The sequence below is a fragment of the Stegodyphus dumicola genome, chromosome 9 (genome assembly GCF_044657685.1).
Source record: "Stegodyphus dumicola isolate Sdum_Otavi_A_Nest chromosome 9, ASM4465768v1".
NCBI lineage: Eukaryota > Metazoa > Arthropoda > Arachnida > Araneae > Eresidae > Stegodyphus > Stegodyphus dumicola.
Genome location: NC_140776.1, coordinates 38499968 through 38523871, shown reverse-complemented (window position 1 = coordinate 38523871; position 23904 = coordinate 38499968). Strand labels below are relative to the sequence as shown.

The window sequence follows — 23904 nt, the reverse complement described above, 5'->3', positions numbered from 1 at the left end:
TTCGAGTATTTACCACCACAGTTTCATTTACTCAAAAAGTTCATATATATATATATATATATATATATTACTGTAATTTAATTAGGAAAATCAGAAATCTTATAATCTCTTCATAAATACGTCCAATTAATACTAATTTTTAATTTCAGGAATAATATCCACATTAAAAAATAACAATCTAAACATCAAATATTAAACGTAAGGCAAGATAAAAAATGCTTAATGCAAATCCGCTTATTTTCCGCTTCTGTTAAAGTACACACAAAGTAAAAATTTATTTACCTTTGCTGTTGAATAGAACGGAAGAAAGTTAAAATATTCATCATTATGAGAATACTTTTCTTTTAAATAATATTAAAATGTGAAAACTGGTCGTATTAAAATGTGACAACATCGATGCTGGTTTGTTTGATTTTCCTTATTTTTTTCCTTTCCATTGCTAGCTCCTGTGCTTTAACTTGCTCGCGCCTGCTGTTTTGTCTGTAAGAATATGTTTCCCGAGCGTAATACTCGTATGTTGGCTTAAAAATTTTTCTTAACTAGAATAAGAATAAATACTGCATTGACTATTATGTTTGCACCTATTTATTCACGCCATTAACACCTCTCTTTACTATTTACACATACATATATAGCACATTGCATTCATGTATAGTAAGTACATTGTATACCTGCATACATGCATGCGTACATATATATGAATATACATGTACGCAGTTTAAATAAAAAAAAGGTACTTTAATACGTATGAGTTGAATGAATCCACTGTAAAATACAGGGGTGTTCGCATATTTTTACACGATTTGCATTGTATTTACCGAAATATTTTACCTAAAATTTTTGTATTTTAAATGTTCCTTTTGATAATACTTATTCTTCACTACCTTTTTACAGAGTAATTTCCAAGACTATAAAGTCCGAAAGAGGTATTTTATTCCACTCGTCGTGAACAGCTTTCCAGTATCCAAGGAGGACTGTAAGGGGACGTTGGACAATTATCTTTTTCAAAGTCCAAAAGCGAAAACAGTTCCGTGGATGATGAATCGGGAGATTTAGTAGGGATATGAGTGAAGGTATGGCTTCGATACCCGCTTCTTGTTCCATTTTATTCAGGAAATTAACAATATATTTTGACATATGGATGCTTGCTTTGTCTTGATGCAGTTCTACTGACTGCTGATACTGTGGGTGAACAGATGATATTTTATATTTGAAAATTAGTATAAAATATACTTTTGATAATATGTGAAGTTGATGTTAACAGTTATTCTCTACTATGTTCTTTATTCTCTTTAATGATAATAAATGGATCTCTTTTAATTGCGGTCATTTAAATAAACCTAGGATTCATCTATTGTGACAACATTTTTCTATTTTTGTCCCAATAATTGTTTAACAAAGAGAATTTATCAGGACTTGTTTGTCTTTTTATCTGCTTCGGAAACATTATGTGTCCTGAATAAGAACAGGAGCTTACTCAAGCTATGTTCAAGTATGGGTGGAATGGATGACACTAGCAGGAAGGGTTGACTTTACCCTTTATTCTCTATAAGATTACAGATGCTCCCACACTTCGGGATACAGAGACCAACCACTTGTGGTCTGAACGTAAAAATATAAAATTACTAACTAAAAGTCTAAATAAGAGCTAACTTTGAATTAGTATTCAAATGCCTAACTCTAAGACTGGCCTTTTTTAAAAGGTTACGTAGGTAGTACGCAAACTGCTGAAACTACAATACATTTTAAATATCAAGAGGATTAAACCTCTGGCTTTAAAGGTAAGCAGCAACCGATTGAAAACTCGTACAGAATGCAGTGGCAAGGCGGCTCACTTTCCCTCTCTCTCTAACTCTTGGCAAAAAGCTACAACTTAAAATACTTGGGCGTTAGCAAGTACAATTTGCATAAACAAGTTAACACATTTAATTCTGGCCGGAAGTGGAAAAATAAGAAAAGATAGTAGAGTTTTAAAATAAAATAAACGTTAGTAAAACTTAAGATCCTTACAAATTATGCGCTTTCGGCGGTATGTTATGGAGAAATCAGGCGCACATTGCGTCTTTTTCGCCTTATTAAGATTAAAATCAGCATTAATCAGTTTACAGGAATCATTTACAGTTGTCACTGAGCATTTTAAATATTATGGAACTGTAATTTAACTTCACGGATTTTCTTTTCACATTAAATTTCTTACCTTTGCAACATTCGAAACATTATGTTTTTATCTTGGATATGGTTTTTGAAGTATTTTACTCCTTGAAGCTAAAATTTGACGATTTTTCTTTCCTTTCTTATTGATAATATTATCTATCGATGCTTTAGACACCGAAAACTCATGGCTTTCACAGCATTTTGTAATACCTAGATGCGAATAATTTTCTTAGGAAAGAGCACAAACATAACCTTCTGTCCATTGTTTCTTTAAAAGCGCCATTTTACATGAAAACAAAATTGTGAGTAGCAGACGATAATTTACATTTTCAAAAGTATAGTTGCAGTTAAAAACAATTTCCAAATAGGTGATATGTTTTTTAAAGTAAAGCAAAGTCGTATAAAAATATGCGAACTGTATATGCGTGAATTATGCTTCCATTTCTCCTAGTTTAAGGTTAATTACATTTTTTCTAAATAAAAGTCACTTTAATTTACGACGTCTAATCATCTCAAGAGTAAGTACTTTTTATCTTTTAAAAATTAATTAATTACTTTTAAAATTAAAAATGATAAATATTTAAAAAATTGGGAAATTATTACTACCTTGGCCAAATTAATTCAAGTCTTTTAATTGATTTTTTGTAAGCCATCTTACAGTTTACGGACTTCAGCAAGTTATTTGAAAATATTAAACAACTTCCCTCAAATTAATATCTGACACATCTAAAATTCTCAGCTGTACAGATTACTCAATCAACTTAGTTAATTTTTCATAAATTCATCTAAGGAAGTGCTGTTCCTACTTCTTTTTACCTGTTTTACAATTTTTTAATAACTTTAAGGCTACATTTGCTCTATATGCATGAAAATTCCGAAAGAAAATTGCTTCCTACGTTAATACTGAAATCATATGTAACTTTTAATTTCAAAAAGAAAACTAAAATTCAACACAGGATTATTTATAACTCACATAAAATGCATTCTTAATTAATTAATTAACACAAGATAACAAATGACAGTATTAAATTTCTATAATGCCAAAGTTTAAGTATGTAGATTATTATGCATACGTAGCAACTTTTATTACTAAGTATTTATCATACGCTTATATTCATATACGTATATAAAATTCAGGATCACTGCAATGCTAATAGAAGTATAAGATATATTAAAATCTTTTTTTTTATTTACAAGAATTTTTAATACATATTTTTATTTCTCCCGCCTTCTTAGCATGTCTTCTTGGCGTAGTGGTCAGCATGCTCGGTGCGTATTCAAGAGGTCCGTGGTTCAAGTCCCTGCGAAGCCATTGCTCATTTTCCATCTTCCCTGCTTCGAAATAACCCAATGTCTCTACAGTGACCCCGAACTAAACAGGGTGGTGGATGATGATTCTCCACCTCCAGGATTTCGCGATTGGGTCCTCTAATCCCCAGTCGCCCTTTAAAAGAGGGAGTATATATCTCTCGCCTTCTTAGCATGCCTTCGTAGTGCAATGCTGGGCACGCTCGTCGTGTATTCGAGAGGTCCGTGGTTCGAGTTGCGTCGAGGGCATTGCTTATTTTTCATGCCCTCTACTTCGAAATAACCTAATATCCCTATAATTGTAACAGACATTAGTTTCCAGCCAGCAAAGATAGAGTGAGGATCGCACTGCGCATGATAGCATATCGCACCAAATATAGTTATATGCTGCAAAAAAAGGAAGTCATATGTCTATACTATTATATTTGATTTACAATATTTAAAACTCAAATGATTAAATTTTTCAAAATCTCTCTTCAGTCAGATGCTAAAAAGACGTCGTAATGGGTATAATTGGTGGAAATGAAAGAAGCAATATTTGGAACACAAAGAAATATCTGAATCCAAGAAACCTTGGATTCAAATATTGCTATGTGTTCAGTTTAGTCATTCGAATGTGTTTACACAGGTGCATACGGAAGCACAAAAATTTCAGGAAAGAAGGGGAACTCAGTTCCGTATAAGAAAGAGAATGTTCGTGATAAATATGGCTCTAATATTTTCAATTGCGAAGATCAAGGAAGGCATGAGAAATACCTTATGTACTCCCACTTTCAAAGGGCGACTGGAGATTAGGGGACCCAATTGCCAAATCCTGGTGGTGGAGAATCATCATCAACCACCGTTTTTAGTTCGTGCACCACTGTAGAGACATTAGATTACTTTGAAGCAGAAATCGTGGAAAATAAGCAATGCCCTCGCCGGGACTCGAACCACGGAACCTCGAATTCGCGTCGAGCGCGCTGAGCACTACACACGAGAAGTACCTTATGTACTCCCCTTTGTAAAAGGCGAATGGGGTTTAAGGGACCCAACCGCCTAATCCTGGTGGCGAAGAATTCACCACCCGTTTTAGTTCGTGCCCCACTGTAGAGACATTAGGTTATTTGGAAACAGGAAAGATGAAAAATTAGAAATGCCTTCGCCGGGACTCGAACCACGGACCTATTGAATACGCATCGAGCGTGAGGAGTACTACACCACGAAGGCATGCTAAGAAGGCGGGAGAAAGACCTTTTAGCTTGAGTATTTCAAAACTGATTTCTAGCTCCGTGTAGGTAGTTAGACAAGCTCTCGTCCCGTCTTAGACTTCTAATGAAATAACTATGAACGGGAGAAGGTTTAAATTACACCTTTCATTATAACTTCAACTTAACAACTGTACTACTCGTGTACTGCAAAATGAGTCATCTCTGTTTGCAGGATTTCACAGATCAAAGTAAAACTTAAAATAATTAAAGTATCATATTCCACGACAAAGTCCTACAGTAAGCTTTCATTCAGATCCTCTAAATATGCCAGCGAATACCCTAGCAAAAGGCTAAAGCCAATTTAGTAAATTATTGAGATTTATGAAAGACCTCAGCGAAATTAGTAGGACAGCAGTCATTACCAAGAGCTCTCTTTTAACATCAATAACTATCTTCTTATGTACGTTGACTAATTTGCATCCTGGTGGAAGCTGACGAATGTAGAAGTAACAATAAAGATATAAATAATATGGTTTAAAATTCCTTGAAATCTCGATTCGCGACTAAATGTGAAATTCCAGTTTCTAGGAAAAATGGTATTTAGTGATTTATTAAGAATTTGCAGTATACAGCAATCACTGTAGTATTTTTGTGGTATTTATATCACCAACAATAACAAGATGTAGTGATAAATAAATTCCTCACTTCGAAATTAATTTCAAACGTTAATAGCATTTGGAATGAACATATATTTTTAACACGTTAGCAACATAAGTAGATTGCAACTGTACTGAAACGTATATTTTTGCTTAATTAAAGCTTACATATTACATATATTAAACACATAATTATTTCATATGGTATTTATATACCCTTAATGTAAATATGAATATATATATATATATATTATATATTACAGAATCACAATTTTTTATTTGAAACAAAATTATCCCAAGTTATTTCCGCGCACGACGCTGCTGAAAATTAATAAGTATAGACAAAAAAATAAGAAATTTAGAATCAATTACACAAAGACCTAAATGAAGTGAAATTCAAAAAGAGTAGATTTTAAAATTCCCTAAAAATATGTAAAATCAACTAAAATAAGAAGAATTAAAGAAATGTGAAATAGTAAAACTTCAAAAATACAAAAACATACGCATACAAAAAGGAAGAGGAATGCAATCAAATCTGACATGACGCTATCAAGAGGAGATACATCAGACTCAATCGAACGCCCTTCGCAATTCTGCGTTTCTATTATTCAAAATTAGCTGATGAACCATGCTAAATTATTTGAGGGATTCAGAATTTTCGGGTGAACTGTTGTAATTAAATAATTTAGAATGATTCATCAGCTAAATTTGGATAACAGAAACGCAGTGTTTTTTTTTTTATAGGAAGGGGAGTTCAATGGAGTCTGATGAACCTCCCCTCGATAATGTTATATCAGATTTTATTGCATTCCTCTTCCTTTCTTTGTATTTATATTTTTGTGGCGTTTGTTTATTTTGAAGTTTTAGTATTTCACATTTCTTTACTTTTTCCGATTTTGGCTGATTTTATTTATTTATAGAGAATTTTAAAATTTACTATTTTTAAATTTCACTTCATGGTTAAATTCCACTTTGTGGAATTGGTTCTAAATTTCTTACTTATTGTTTCTCTTTCTTTCTCTCATTTTATATATGTCTGTGTGCATATGTATATGCATACTACACATGTATTTGTCTTGAACAGCTTATCATGGCCAGATATGGTTTTGGATATTGAGATTTATATCAGCGCAGCCAACGTTTGACTCCATGTTAATCTGGCATGATAAGAAAATCAAAATATATCTTACTTAAGTAAACTAGATAAAATTACATACGTATTTACTGCAGATTTTCACATGAATCTTCGGAATGGATGCGAATAAAAAATGCACATTATTTCGATGTTATTACTTCACTAAAATCCACTGATTTTTAGCTAGTAAAATACCGTTGCAAAACGTTTATTCTTGTGTTTATAATTAAGCAGTAGAATTTATTTCCTGATAAAAATAAAGCTTACGAATCCAGAGTATTAAACATAACAAGTACACGCCTTTTAAAATTTAAAGATTCCTCTCTAATGCGTTTCTGCTTTTAAATGCATAAATGCAAATTCTATTCAAACATTCAAAGCGAACAGCGTGAATGGATCTTTCAACTGAATAATCATGCCGAGAAAACTGGTGAGCAGTCTAGGGAAAGTATTACATACTTCTCAGAAATTTCGTCCATTATACACTTCATATGGAAATGAAAAGCACTACAGTGTATTGAAGGAGTTTCTGCTACAATTTGAAACTTACGTTCTTAATGTTTTTCTAAAAGCTACATCAGATTCTCGGCAACAATCTGAGTCGCTTTCGCAGCGATGGCGCTAAAATCTGTTAACGCAAAGGAGCGAAAGAGAAACACGTTTTAGGCATATATTAATGCAGAATCACCCTTACTTGTGGCCATTTTCCATCGCACGTGAGGTTGTGGTACACCATCCGCTTGGCAGTCGATTCTTGCAGGTCGTCCAGCGACGGTTGCTATGTCGCTGGGTTCCAGAATCCAGCGAGGAGGAACTAAGTAAAAATAGAACATATTTATTGACAGAAAATATCACAATAAAGTGTTTTTGAAGAGTTATGCCATAGCATTAACTATTTAAAATTCGCTGAAAAATGTCCATGTGAAACTGCGTTATTATTATTACTATTATAATTATAGATTCTAATAAGGGCATTTTACAATTAATAAATTATATTTAATTTCTTTTTAGCAGCAAATAAATATCAAAATAATGTTTAAGATTGTTAAAAATGATACATTAGTAAAAGATAATGTATACTGCTTGCATTATTTTATTTACTTTAATAAGTCTTCTATATATTGAATAAGACCATTTCAAATAAAAAAATTAGAAAACGTATTTGATAGTTATTTTCAATAGTAAAACAGCTCAATTATGAGTTAAAATAGCAAAAATCATGCTCATCAACTTGTATCTTATTGTTTACTTTCTCTGAACGTTTTCAATTAAAAAAATAATGTCCTTTTTATGGAAAAAGTTAAAATTTACTCAAACACTAACCAAATTAAAAAAGCCACCATTTTAATTAAAGATGTTAAATTTTACCTAAATTACTAACTTCTCTGTTTCGTTCAAATCGATAAATATTTCTTCCTTTAAAATTTCCACTGCATAGCAAATAAAATGTCGGTGCGATATTTGATAGTGCTGGACATAAAACATTTTCAGCATGTTTCAACATTGAACGATATCTGGTTTTAAATAGCGCTGAAGCTGAAAAAGTAGTTTTATAAAAATATATGGTTCTGAATGAGAGAAGAAAGTTTAATGCCATTTCGGAAATAATGAGAAATCTAGTTCTAACTCCAATCAGAATTCATCAAGGATTTTTGTGTAAACAACAGTTTTAGGTTTGAATCACTATATTATCTTTACACATTCTTTTGCACTTTATATAACAGGTGATTAATCTGATTAATATCAATTAATGTAATGTCTTTGTAAGTCTAATCTCATTAAGTTAATTTCTTTAAAAGTCTTATGAACGCAGTTTCTTTAAATTCAACTACCGAACTGAATTCTCGTGAGCCCCAAATTTCGATTTGCTACCCATTTTGGATCGTGACCTATAGTTTAAAAAAAATTGATCTAATAAAGCTGTCTCTAAACCCGCGTTGAAATTTTATGTTCGATTTTGAGAACTCTGTCATAATTAAAATTCTCTGGAACATGTTGGTAGACGTCATTTTTATGCTTTTCTTGATAATCTGGGTTTAATAATTCTTTAGTAGTTTAAATTACTTCAATGTATAATTTTTAACCGATAATCATTTTCATCTTCGAAGATTTTACGAACCACTTTTATGGATTAAGAGAATAAAATAGATATTCTAGAATTTCAGATTTTTAAATCTTCCCTGTCCTTTTGAAGCTGCCCCAGACATGGCTTGCTGATCACCGTAGCTCAGGGCTTCACTTCTCTTTTTCTTTTGCAAGGCTATCTGAACTGAAAAAGCTTCATATTTGGGCTTTTACATACGTCAAGATCCTTAAGGGAATCATTCAGGAGTTTGGAATGAGCAGGAGTAATGCATCTCCCGCTGCATGAAAGAATAACCAACAAAGTATCAAAGTACCATTCTTAAATCTAAAGTACATTTCATTACCTTCAAGATTCCATTCCGTGAAATTGATACAACTAATTAATTCCAAAGGAATAATCTGAAAAGTTGCCTTTTTTAATTAAAATTTGCGCTACACAATGCATCAGCATTCATTAAGATTACAAAACTTCATTCCAGTGCCTTTGAATTTCACATTTGTTTTGGTTGGGGGGTTAAATTTAATTTTAACTCCTCGTGTTCCACAAAGTATACCACGAGGCTTACACAAGTAAGTTATACCACTAACAAAATAAAAAAATGCACAGTAGCACTGAAAATAGGTACAACTTATTTAAATAAATGCATCCTCAACTTAGAGAATTTGTTGAAAACTATAAATCATTCAAAACAAATGCAAAGGCATACCTTTTACAGTGAGGGTTGCGCTGTATGAACCAGAGGCGACATCATTAGTAGAAATGCACGTGTAATTTCCATTGTGTTTGTAAGTCAGATTCTTAAAGGTTAGTGTAGAAATAAATCCGTCATCTTCTTGGAGAATATTAACATTTAATTCGTGCTCTGTGATTGGCCTGTCATCTTTCAACCATCTTGTTGTGAGAGGTCCATCTCCTGCAAGAACTATGCATGTAACTGCTGTCCTCATTCCTTCATGTAGATTATCCCTAAAAGCAAAACTGGCCAGCTTCGGTCCAGCTAAAAATAAAAGTCTTAATTAAATACAGAAATATTTTTTCTCTGTATTGTAATCTCAAAATACATTATCAAATAACAATACTGTTATTTCTTATATTATTCATGATTTTGTACACTCCCATTTATAAAAATTAAGTCAAAATTCTCATTCATGGAAATTTTACATCTTAAGTTCTTAAAATGTTTGTCTATTTAAGGTATCTTCCAATATTTTCTTTCCTTATGATGTATAAATTTATATGCTTACACGAAGGACATATCCACGAACATAGCATATTATATTTTTGCTTATCAGCTCGCCAGCAGAGGTATTGAACTGGTGTTCCAAAATAAAAAAAGTATGATGTGATCATCACATGGCTTCCTTGTGTGGACTATTGTATTATACATAATTTTGGCTGCATTTCATTTAAACTTATTTCCTCGAATTTCATTCACATGTATATTTCTCATTCAATTAATTCACCATCGCCCAGAGGGTGTAGTGGTTAGGGGAGCCTACTACCGTGCCAAAGGGTCCGAGTTCGAATCCCGGAGAAGACAGGGGTATTTGTAAATGTATAGTGTCAATGCGGGATGGAGGCAAGCTAAATATGCGGGGAGTCGAAAGTCCTCTCGTGTAGACTGGTGGAAGGAGAGAGGGATTGGTGGAAGGGGAGATTCCCCCCCCCGGGGTGCACTCTGAAAATTGGCGGTGAAAAATAGAAGTCCAACCTCTCTTTGAAGTAGACTCTGGCAACCATTGTTCAACATAATATGAACAAGACAGCAACCAATAATTCAATTCTGACCTCGGATTAGGCAAAAATACATAAAAACTCAAAACATCTTCATTAAAAATTGTGAAATGCAGAAAAACATAAAACGCTAAGTTAAAAACACTTTGAAAACCATTTTTACAATTAAAATTAGTTTCTACGTAAAAACAAGCAATTCGCCCAGCGGTCAAGAAGCAGATTTTTCAGTGCTCAAAACTGAAAGTTTACTTTTGGACCCACTCGGCGAAAGACATTGAACTTGCAAAACGTTAATTCTTTATTTTCAGGCGGAAATTTTATCTTATTATTCAGATTCTCATTAAATTAATTAACAAATTTGTTTTAACTTAAAATCATTTAGTATATAATTAATTAAATTCCTATTTAAAAACCATAAGTAAGTGAAATTCCATGGTAATGCTTTATCATTTAGTTAATACAAAAGTACTTGTGTAGTGCTATTCAAGTTCACAAACCTTTGTTGAATGTGATTTGCAGATTTATTTAAAGCAAAATGTAAATATCTTGTAAGAGAAATCCCGCCTTTGAAATGTTTTAAGAATATTTATTTGAATAATGATGTACTCTTAAAAGAATGTACGAGCTGAAAATATATGTACATACACCGAGCGTATATATCTGTAAACATTCAGAAATAGAATGCTGTATAAAGCAATGGACTGCCATTCTTCCATAAAATGCATAAAAAGCTGTAGCACTGTAAATATTGTACTACGTATAAAATAGTTTCAGCAGGTTTATATGACAGCTCATCAAATACCATAAGAAATCTAAAGCTTTGAAAGAAAGAAATTTTTCCAGCGATTGCTAAAGTTTTGCGCATATCGTATTCGTTTTTGTAAGAGGATAAAGATTATTTAAATATACATTTTTCGAAACATGCGTTTTTTATGCTAATGGAAAACCGTTCCTCAGAAAAAAATGCTTACTAAAATATGCTGCGAATTGTCTCAATACTAAGTGCTAAAATTATGTAACTTTAGAGCCATTTAATACTACTTTTTCAGATCTAATGACAACCTAAGCTCAAATAATGAATTGTATAAATTTTTATTTTTTTGTTGAATTAAAGAGATTAAATTAGAGCAAAAGCTAGAATTTCTAAAAATTAAATAAATGTAATACTAAATCCATTAACAAAATTAATATTAAAGAAACATATGTAATTTATTTAAATAGTTGTATATTTCATTACCATGACATAATTATAAACTCAAATATATTTTTAAATTTTATCACTAAAGTACAATTATGGTGCATATAAATGTTATTCAAAACATAAAACAAATTACAATAAAGATAATGCAATAACTAATTATTCGTTTACGTTTTTCTGTTTTTCGCCCAGCTAGCTTTTATTACTTTCAAGATTTCTCATTACATCCACACCATCCAATGGTAGTATTTTTGAAAACGAATCCCGGCCTGTTGAAACAGCCTTGTTTTGTATTACAAAATTACGTAGGAATGAAGTCCATTGATCTAAGCAATTACACTCCTTTTTCCTCTGTACAGAGATGTATGAATATATTGGCTCATCCGAAAATTTCTGCGGTTTTTCAAATTGAAGAGAGTCTTCTTCTAATTATTTTGTTAGTCACGATTTGTAGTGACCTAGAATGAAGCGGGGGTTTAATTACAGTCTTTTCTGCGCACATTGCATTATTCTAGAATATGCTGCGGCATAGAATTTGTTTTAGTGAAGTTCTAAGAATGTGGATTCCAAAAATTTATTTCTCTGCTCTTTTATTTGGCTAGTGCTAGTCATACCGTTCCTACTAGTGAGTACTAGTAAGTGCTATTCATACTGCTTCTAAAATTAGTACTGTATGTTGGAAAAGTTCTTTTTCTTATGACAATGTTCAAAGTTTTTTGAAAGGTTTAAGAGTGAAAATTTCAGCCTCGAATATGATGTCTGCTCCGGCAAATCATCCTCTGCAAACAAAGGACATAATCTCTGAAAATGCAAGGTATGCAGTTTAGCAATTATCAGACAGAATAAATATTTCAAAAAGAACAGTACATGATAATGTAAAGAAGATTAGGTATCTAAGCTGTTACGACCCATGAGTACACCGTATTTAACAGAACATGTTCCGGAGTGTTTTCCTTTGCTGAAAATGGAATTAAAAAAATCTGATGTGTACACCACATGACTTCCTTTCACGGAATATTAAATTATACGCAATTTTTCTTGCATTTCATTTAAACGTTTTGGATTGAATTAAATCTACCTCCTCGATAGCGCATAAACCACAATAGAATAAATGCACCTGTAGAGACATTAGGTAATTTTTTGGAAGCCGAAGAGATGAAAAATTAGTAACCGCCTTCGCCGGTAATCGAACCGCGGACCCAGCGTGCAGAACCACTACACCACGAAGGCACGCTAAAAAAGCGAGAGAAATACCCTTTTTTAAATGGCGACCCAGTCGTCGATTAGCTGCGTTGCTAAATGATAATGTATTCAAATTTCGATCGCAGCCATATATTATTTCATCCTTGTCATGTTGCTAATAAATGCAGACGTATAGTTTACTGTAATGTTTCTGCAGTGGTGGATATAATCACTTTCTGTTGCGTTTCTTTCAAAATTTTCCAGCGAGTATCAGCATAAAAGTATTAGCTTTTTCTATTAGTAGGATATTTTATAGCATCATTATTGTCTTGGCCCTATATGGGATTCATGTTAGTTTTGCTACAACATATATTCAAAAGTCTTAAAGGTTTTCTACAATGCTACTTCTTAACGTTTTACTGAAACGTGCTTTATACTGAAAGGATTTCAAACGAAATCATCGCAGGTAAAATCACATCTATTTGTTTAGACTAAGCTCAGGAGAATATCAACAATGCTCAAGAAACTTTACGCTTTCATCATGGGAACATCCTTTATAATTTCCGACAGATATTAATTTTTTGAGATGCTTCTTGCTCAAGTGCCAAGATGTTATTTCATTTTATAAAAACAATTATACCTAATCGACATTAAATTCCCATAATACATCTTATTGCTTAATTTGGCAGCATTTAATACCCAGCTTCACACTGTGCCGTTTAAAATATGCCGAAGCGAGCCGATTATATAGTAACATTATGTATGCATTATTTCTAAATCTGGGTATTGCCAGCTATGTTAAGGTTCTAATAGCTGAAAAATTAGAGACAGTTAGAAAAAGCTCGGAAAGTCTTTCAAGCATTTTTAGACGTGCTTCAATGTACAAAACGCATATTTCATTTTAAGATATTGTAGGTTTCCTCACCCTTTATCTAAGATGAACGTCGAGGAACCTAATGAACTATGTTGCGACTTATCGCTGAGTTCAAAACAAGTAAGACGTTGACTCGAAAAAGATTAAACTACCATTTTAGTCTTTTTAAGTAAGAGTAACAGTTGGCAGCTTTACGGGCTTACAGGAAACCTCTACTCTGGCTTTAACTCAAAATAAGAAATAAGAACCTAAACTATAATCAACAAAACGAGACTTATTCAAAGCTAGACACAATTATCTAACGTAGTTGGCCCTTGAATTAAACTAGCCAGCGAGTATCAGTAGGTACGTATAATACAACCATGGGTAACAGCTTTATGAGTGACTTAGCAAGTAGGCAAACATGCGCCACTAAGGATCCCTAGCATTCTCTATCGAAGTAAGCTGTACCTTCCTTAAATTCCTATAAATCAGAAATTAATTTAAATTTGGATAACAAATGTTTTTTTTCCATGAAGCGTTTTCTTTCAACAAATGCATTTCAGCAAGCAAATTATAGTGCATATTTAGCAATAGTTAACCTTTCTGACTACAGCATTCAAATTTTAAGGTTTTTTTTTCTTTTAGTATTCTATACATTCAATAGAGTTTACAGGTTGCTCTTTTTCTAAATTTAAGTGCTGCAAAATACAGCGCTGTAATCTATAAAATTAGCACACTGCAAATAATGAAAACGCATTTGCTTTCAGGCTGTTATTCAGATTTTTAAAAAATCAATCAAATTAGGATTATTTCCGTAGCTGCAATTTAGTTAAGACAGTTGGCTTCTTCGAAATAAAGAGTAGTTATAATTGCATCTGTTTCTCTACAGTACATATTTTAAACCATTTTCTAAAGTGTTTAGTGATAGTCATAAAAGTTACATTTTGCTAGTTAATTTCCCCAGAATGTTAAAGTCACGGAATACTTTAGGCAGCAATAATTTTACAGTGGAGTCCTGGTATAAAATTACATTGCAGGTAATATTCTTGAATATGTAAGATGACACAATGAGTGTTGAAATTCCATAAAATATTAAGAAGAAACGCGTATGACTGCAGGGCAATTTAATATACGCTCATGTCAAAATTTATGTTTATATGCACAAAAAATCATGATATTACATGCATTATTGATAATGTGTGAAAGACAGACTTAATTATCATTATCGAATCAAAAGTGATTAAATGGTTTTTGATGTGAAAACTAAGGCATTACATTATCTGACGGTGAATCAATCAAGTGCTTTTCGTGAATTTCAGCGATACAGCATTCGATTTCATTGTGTAACGTCTCAAAACGGCTTGGTTATGGCTTCGAAGTACCATTTGGAAGAATCTGTGAAGGGGTGAATCATAGGCCTTTTAGAAGCAATCATAAAAGCAGTGAGATGTGTCTCCACGATATGGAAACAAATTCAGTTTTCTGGAACTGTTGTAAGGAAGCTACAATGAATAACAACTGATTCTCAAGATTGGTATCTGTCAAAAAATGTTCGTCATAACATAAAATGTACTGCTCAGTATCAGGGATTGCAGATACCACTGGAACTGTTGCATCACGGCAAACTGCATACGGAACTTTGAATGAAAACGGCTTTAATGTCTGAAAGCCAAGCGTGTGTCTTTCTTGTCTTACCAACACATGAGGAATCCCTTTAATTGCTGCATAGAACATTAGAACTTAAGTTAACACTGGTGGGCCGATGTTTTGTTTACTGAATAATCAAGGTTTAGTTTTACACCTGATTCTAATCGTGTTTACGCTCGGTGACAATCAGGGATGTAAAATCTTCCTACGAACATTACTAAATGTGACCGTTTCCATAATGCAGGTATGATGATATGGAAAGGACTAATGATCAATAGACGTACGCCTCTGCACGTTTTAATAACGAATCTGTGATCAGCCAGTGCTATCGTTATGGGGTCGTAGTACCTAAACTTTTCAGAGGTGCATACGAATCTGACTTTTTTATTTTGGGACGATAATGTTCTTCCAAATCGACCGAAAGTCGTCTACGAATTCCTTGAAAGTGAAGACGCTGAACGAATACCATGGCCAGCATAATCTCCTTATCTTAACAGCTAAAGAACTTATCAAATGACCTTGGAAAAGCAATTGCATGAAGACATCCCCCCTTCTAGATTTGTAAATGCCCTGAAAGACCACATTATTGGAGGAACGGAACCGAATTCCCTAAGCTGTGGTTAGCAGCGTTATTTCCAGTATTAAAGCACGCTATGATATGTGTGGACAAGTCTGGAGAGATCTCATTCCATATTAAATTCGTAAACATTAGTTCCTTCTTTCTATTTACTTTCTTGTACGAAGTAAAAAGGAAGTATTGTAATCACGAAATATTTCCGGCAGCATATTTCAACGAAAATATCCATTTTGACTGCTATCGAATGCAATTTAACGATGTTTCTGCGTGATATCTGTACGTAAGGAAAGAATAAAAGACTCGTTTCCTCAAAAGAAAATCATAAAACTGCTTTAAAATTAATTCTGAAGAGAATTTTTCGTGGCGTCTGTACGAACGTATGTACGTACGTATCTCGTATAACTCAAAAACAAGTAGCCTCAGAACGTTGAAATTTTGTATATAGCATTGCTATAACATGTAGATGTGCACCTTGTATTTTGGTTGCAATCGGCCGCCCCAAACGTATATAAATATTTATATATAAACATATATCCACTCTGTTACCCGGCTCAGTGATTACTCGTATATGTTTTTAAATTGTACATTTTTTGCTTTAAAAATGATTGAATTATGTTGTTTTCATCTACCGGTTAAGGTTTTTATGCCTTTAGTAAATCTGTATGCAATATTTTTAGAATTATCAACAATTTTAAAGTTGTTTAAGTGCCGCTAAGCCGTTTTTTTATGGCGGCCATTGATTGTTTACATTTGAAACAGCAGACTAGTGGATTTGTTGCCAATCTAGAGAAACTTAGCTTCGCAAAAACAAAGATAACGCCTTCATTTATTATTGCCAATTCAATCATACTTAATCCTTACTGGAATTTTTTCGAGGAAGTAAGTGTTTAAGATTTACTTCGTAATTTTTAATACAGATATTTTGAGTTTTTATGTATTTTTGCCTTCTCGCGAAGTGAGAACTGAATTAATTGAATGAGAAATACTCAGCCGTCTGTGAAAAACTGTTTCTTTTTTGTTTTGTTTGCTTAATTTCTTTTATACATCATTCTAGCTTTATTATAGTATTTTAATAGAACATGTGGCAATGATTTGAATAATTCTATTCTTTAAATGATATACATAATTCTATTCTTTAAATGATATACATTTTGTGCATTATGAGTTATAATATGAACGAAATATAATACTGTTAAGTGAATCTAGCGCCAGAGTGTCGCTATGGTAAACAAATACTATAGTGAATTTTAAAGAATGCATTTATTCTATTGTGGTTTATGCGCTGTCGGCGAAGTAGATTTGATTCAATCCAATAAGTTTAAGTGAACTGCAAGAAAAAATGCGTATAATTTAATATTCCGTACAAGGAAGTCATGTGGTGTATACATCAGATTTTTTAATATCGTTGTACGAATTGTGTTAATTTTATTAACAGTTTAATTTGAGTTAAACTTCTTTTCTCTCAAATTCTTAACTTAAACATACTACTTCCGGCCGGAACGCAGTTTTAGAATCACGTGTGTGTTTATGTGTTTCACGTTTTATGTGTTTTTTATCTCGCTTTGTGTCTATGTGCTATGTTGCTATGCTGCATTCCACATAAATTCATGAAATTATAGATCACAGTTTCTGAGAAATCCATGATTTCATGCATATAAAGGTAATGTTGGATATGAGTGTATCCTGCAGAAATGATAAAACAATAAAATTCTAACTTTAAATATATGTTGTTATACAAATGATTCAAATTTTGATAACCAGTTTGAAAGGTTATATGTTGTGAACTTTTAACTTGTGTATTGAACCCAGGTGCACATCCATATGTTCATTTATTAAGCATCGGGTTCACTATGTAGTTTTGAAGACATTTTTTCTGTATGGATCTTTGATTTTCAGCTTAGTCTCAACAGTCCTCACAATGCACTTTCCCCTTAGTCCTCACCACGCATTTTATTTCCATGTTGTTGGGCCTTTTTTCAGTGGTTTTTTACTTTACGTAGTCAATTCCCAGAGAATTTAGTACTAAGCTGTATTTTTTAATTATTCCGTCGGATCCAACAGGCTGAAGAGCACCTAATCCAATGGACAAGTTCTGTCGATGGCGAAAAGAAAAGAAGACATGCTGATCAACTAATACAAAGTTTCTGAGGTTAATTTAAGACAAAGAAAGAGTGAATCTCTTCTCATTTCCATAATTAGCATTGGAATTTAAAACGATGTTTTATAACGTGTTACCTTATATCCTGCTTCTAATAATAGGCTAGCGAATATCTTGCTTTCACCAAAGTCACGTTTAGGTGAGGAAAAGAGTATAATTTAATGCCCATTAGCTTTTGTAGTATTAGGTTAAGTATAATGATTTGGTAATTCGAAAGTCCTGAAATATACATCCGAGTATGGGTACAGAGAAATTTCAGAACCTTTGGTCAAAATGACCAGTGTTTTTAGAAACCTAGTTAAGTATTAATTAACTGAAAGTTAAAAACAATCTTATCATCATACATTTTGAACCGGCATGTCTTCAAATGATTACAATGTTAAAATATAAGGGCCTCTTGAATTGCCGGTGAGATAAATGCTATATTAAAATTAATTTGTCAACTGTCATATTTTCTTTTTATTCATCATAAAATGGATAAAGAAATATTGGTTCTCAAACAATTTGCTTATGCATAATTTCTAAAGAGCTGAGAAGTTGAGCTTCTTTCTAGCATTTCAAGTAATAAATTAGTAATTTAGAAATATAAATCGGTATTTCTATTAATACTCGTACATATACATTTTAAGGATGATCATTTTGCTATAGAAAATGTTAACGTATTATTTTGTAACGTGGTTCACAATTGTAAAGTCTGCAAAATGATTGCCTTGAGAATTATTGCTGTATTACAAAAAAAATCACACGAAATATTTGCACACTTTAAATTTTGTTCTAAAATAATATTAACTTGAATTCTTATTATACTTAATATTTGTGCAAAGAAAATAAACGTTTTCCAATTTAACTCGAACGACCTGAAAATAGGAAAACATTTCAATATTTTATCAAGCTTCATCAAATTATAGGACTCTGGAGATTATACATGCAAATCGTATACATTTTTTATTCGCAGCGTATTCAAATTTATATATAAATTTCTACAGCTCCGTTCAAAAAATTAGAAAGTCAGTCCAAAAGTCATTTTGAATAGCCTTTTCAACTATAGTATATCAGCAGGGTTTTACTTTTGCGCGTAATAATCCTTATATCATCAGTATCACAATTTAGAGAGCACTTTTAATCCAACTTTTATCATTTTCTCTTCCTTTTGACGTCGAATTTATATTTTAATTCTAAAACTTCCAAACAGTCCATAGGTTCTATTTTGTTTAATAGTTGAACCCATTTACTAGTGAAAGGAAGTAAAGAGAGATATGTTCTTCCAGTTTTATGCAATGCATTTATTCGAATTTAATGACATTTACTGCTGGTTGGATGCTTTTATTACTATTATGCTTAGTCTGGATATAATAAGAACTCTGCTATATTATATTAGTATGAAATAACTGAGAATTTTATCATCCAAAATAAAAAACTTAAGCACAAAATTCTAAAAGAAAACGAATAAGTTTTAGCAATTGCATTGCAATGAGAAATGATTAAGAACATTTTACGGGCGTTTATGCCCTTTTCTGTGCACTTCTGTCTCAAATATAACGAGCGTCTTTTGTTAAGAGGTCTATGATAAAATATGCAATAAATTCCGAATAATGACTATTCAGAATTTATAGAATTTAAACCGGATAAGGATTTTACCTTATTTTAAATATCATCCCTGTAATAGAGTTTTATTGCAGACGTTTGATAGTTTTCTGTCAAGCCTTTATCTATTCTATTGTATTTTTAATCAGAAATGGCTTTGTAGGAAGTGCAAACGATAAAATGAATCGTGACAATGTTTTATGTATTCATCTTGACACTGCAAAGTTTGCCATCAGCAGATATACAAATCCGCTTCTGGTCTTGGCGAACAGACTGGTTGGTTACAAGGTGCTTTTATGTATTTCCTCATGCATAACTTAAAAAAGAGCCAGTTTCTATAAGAAAATACTCTACGAAAATATGCTTCCGTTTATGTAACCGTCTTCGCATGCAGAACTGCAATCAATTACATAAACAAGCATTCTGACCATTAGATACATTTTCGGGACTGAGGTTTTTTAAGAAAAGTGAATGAGTTCGAAAAGGGGGTTACTATTAAGAATAAGTAAAATCTAAGCCTTTTATTCGAAAATGCTTTTGTTGTATACAGTACATTGGCTATTTGTTTAATGTTAGCAGATTTGGAGATCACGCGCAATGTGAAAGCAGTTTCTGATTACTATGATAATGGAACCGAGATTTTCAATACAACACTGGAAAGAACACTGAAATACTGAAAATGACCGAAAAAGATTCTTCATATTGTACCAGTAACTTATCTCTTAGGGACATTTAACCATAGCAAATCTATAATGGCGACTTACAGTATATTTTACAACCAGGATTCCGTGAAAATTGCTAAGGGTTTCGCAAGAAATAGGCAAAATAGCGCGTACGTCATAAAAGGGTATAAGATATTTTCTCCCTCCTTTCCTCATGCCTTTGTGTGTAACGGTTACCACACTCGGCACCTGTTCGAAAGGTTCAGGTTCGAGTCCTGGAGAGGGCGATGTACATTTTTCAAATCTCTTGCATAAAAAAACCATATTGACTCTTTACAGTGTCGCCCGAACTAAAAGGTTGTGGATGATGATTCAATCATTTGAATTAGGTTTCAGTATTTATCCAGGAATGCAGAACTACTCGTTAAGAAGTAGATTGATAAAACATTGTACTTGTACCTGCTGTATATAATGCATTTCTATGTAAAAATTCGAGCCAGAGATCTTTCACGTAGAGCTCGCGCCGAAAATTAAATTTCCTTATATTCTTCCCAGCTAAAGACGAGAGAAGTGAGACACAAAATCTAATTGAACAATGCAGGTGATTGCAAATTATCGTTCATCACAGTTTAGTTAGGGTATTATTATATGCTTTTTCGAAACGAAAATGAGGAAACTAGTTGCGTCATTGCGGGGACTTGAACTACTGCTCTTTACATCGTGGTCTTCACTACTACAACACATTCGGAAAAAATATACTGATTCCTTATAACTTAACCGAGATACGATATATTACGTACTTATTCATAAGTTAACTATTTCTTGTTTCTACGATTTCTTAGTTTCTTATCTATACAGCTGGTAAAATATAATAAATCAATCTTCAGATGGCGCTAAGACAGTTCATTTCTGATTTCGTCGTCACAGCGTTAACTGCTTTTATTTCGAAGTTCATAGTTCAGTGCATTTTTGTATATGACATTTTTGATTTCGCAAATCTGAAGTGATTTAACTTATATGTCTGCAAGAAAAGGATGAAAACTATAAATTTTGAGACGAATTAAAACAAACGCTGCCACTGCGTTACTGTAACCACAGTTAGCAGAAAAATGAAGAACGCCGGTAGTAGTAATAATGTAGTAGTTAAATTACTTTATGGAATGCAAACGGTTTTAGAAAATAAAAAACAATGTATTTTAGACAGAAAATTAAATACTCAATTTTTTTCCAACTCGCATTACAAAATCCAAAAGATTTCATATTTTTCTAAAAGTAGGAAAATAGTATTATTTCTCTACAGAATGCACCGGAAAATAAACATATCTAAATAAAAAACGAAAAGAAATGAATTTTATAGTAATACTTAAGTTTCATTCGAATCATTTGATCCCTTGTGTCGAAGTTTCATAAGTGCAAGAAAAATATATGACCGTTTTCTGTGAAGTGCTGAGGTATTAAGGATTAAAATGCTTTATTGGTAAAGACGTCTATAAAAGAAATAGAATATTAAACAAATTTCGGCAATTAATGCATTTGATGAATCTAGAAACGACTTAAATAATTTTTCATGGAGTAGTGACCGACATTATGGAAGATGCGAATATACGCAAGACATGAAATAAATGCTTTGTGAGTCATAAAATTATCGTCTTCTAATTCAGCATCAAGCAAACTTCTCCATTCCACTGAAATCGTCCAATGTAAAGTCCCCGGGAAAAAGTATTGTCTGACTAGCATGGCGCTATTCTGATAAATGAGAAAAATCCGGATTAACGAATACAGGCAATTCTTTACAAAACAAAATATGTGAAAAGCACATGGCTTGCGCGTATGGCCTATTACATTAGACACACGTTCTGCAGCATTTCATTAAAACTTATTTCCTCGAATTTCATTAGAGACAAATTTCTCATTTAATTAATTCAGTTCTTATTCACGGGAAAGCAAAAATATATAAAAACTCAAAACATCTTCATTAAAATTTGTAAAAAAAAAATTGCAGTTTAAATTAGAGTTTCTAAGCAAATACAAGCAATTCATCCAGGAGGCAAGAAAGCAGATATTTCGCTGCTCAAAACTGAAAGTTTACGTTTGGTACCACTTGTCAAAAGACACTAAAGGTGCAAAAACTGTCTTAATTCACTAGCCTACTAAGTTTCAAATGTAAACAAATGGCGGTTCGTTCGTTAGGCTTAACTCGCCTCTCAAACTTTTAAATTGTTAATAATTATTGCATGCAGATTAACTAAAGACATAAAATCCTTAACCGGAACATAAAAACAATATAATCACTTTTAAAGCAAAAATTGCACAGTTTACCTACATATAAAATTAGATTAGATTAGACCATCAGATGAGCAGCTTTTATGCTCAACTGATAAGAGATTCAGCTTTTACGCTCAACTGATGGAATCATCTACCAACTGCTATGCCCAGCCTCAGGAGTGGCTCGGCGAAACCGAGCTCACCGAGCTCGAGTGCCCGATTGCAGAGGGAAAATATATATATATTTAGATACAATTGGTTCAGTCGATTGCAACGAAAACGAGAGGTGCACAACTACATGTTATGTAGATCCACATACAAAATTTGAACCTTCTAGGCTACTCGTTCTTGAGTTATGCGAGATACATGCATACGTACGTACAGACGTCAAAGAAAAATATCTCTTCTGAATCCATTTTGGCAAAAACATTCCTTTTTTCTCTCCGCACGTGCGGATGTCACGCAAAAAATCGTTCAGTAATTGATTTCGAGAGAAGTTGAAATGGATATTTTCGTTGAAATATGATACCCGAAATTTTTTCGAGATTACAATACTTCCAATACTTCGTACAAGAAAGTAAAAAGAAACTTAAAGCTGAATTAAATTTTTGCCTATTTCTGAAATAAAAAAAAAAAAAAAAAAAAAAAAAAAAAAAAACCTTATCCGGAAGTTTTTGAATCCATGATTATTCATATTACTTTAACCCAATGAAAATGTCGGTATATCTGACTATTGTACACATTCTGTTTTCGCAGTTCTTGTTGTAGAAAAATCAGACTGTTTCGAAAAGCGTATAAGGTATTTCTCCCGCCTCCCTAGCATGTCATCGTGGTGTGGTGGTCTGCACGTTGGGCGCGTATTCCAGAGGTCCGCGGTTCGATTTCCGGCGAAGGCTTTGCTCATTTTTGAATCTCTCTTGCTTCCAAAAAATCCTAATATTTCTACAAGCGTTAAATATGAATAAAAGGACAGAGTAAAAAGTATGTATTAAATACATAAAAGCCTCTTTGAAGAAACATAAAATAACTTTTTAATCAAATAATTTGAATTACTTAACCAAGTTTGCCTTGTACGTATATCCCATTACGAATTATCTGATAAACTTCAATTTATTCGGTCATTACCATCTTATCTAAATAAATATTGGACTCACAAAAAGTTGAATCCATTCCATTTCTAAGATAAAAATAATGCTACTTTCCTGAGCATAAAAACAAACCATTTAAACAGACGTTACATTTATAGTTTTCGTCGAAAGATATCTCTGATTTTTCTATAAGTCGTCTCTTCTTTTTCGATGTGAATTTTACGAGAGTAAGTTTCCCTCTTTTCATTGACCCATTTGCTCAAACAACTCTCCCAGAGTGAAGGCCAGCAGACAAACAACTTTTATGTACATTTTCCACTCCAACAAATTTACGACTTTTACATCAGTTTATGGTGTTCAACCGTAAATTTTGAGCGTAAAGTTCTATTTTCCGATAGAGAGGGATCGTTCTTTAAGCACCCGT

General features: G+C 32.6%; 1 protein-coding gene across 2 annotated transcripts in view; it reads right to left on the bottom strand.

The window, feature by feature from the left end:
• The window catches only part of LOC118197677 (cell adhesion molecule Dscam1-like), a 952054-nt gene that overhangs the window by 353938 nt on the left and 574212 nt on the right, over positions 1 to 23904 (bottom strand). For both annotated transcript variants that reach the window (XR_015042957.1, XM_085823340.1), the window contains exons 9-10: positions 9236 to 9526; positions 7138 to 7257 (exon numbers count right to left, since the gene is read on the bottom strand). Coding sequence is in view for 1 of the 2 variants with exons in the window: in XM_085823340.1 (XP_085679466.1) it covers positions 7138 to 7257; positions 9236 to 9526 (411 nt within the window). In the remaining variant the exon portion in view is untranslated. The remainder of the gene's footprint in view (positions 1 to 7137; positions 7258 to 9235; positions 9527 to 23904) is intronic.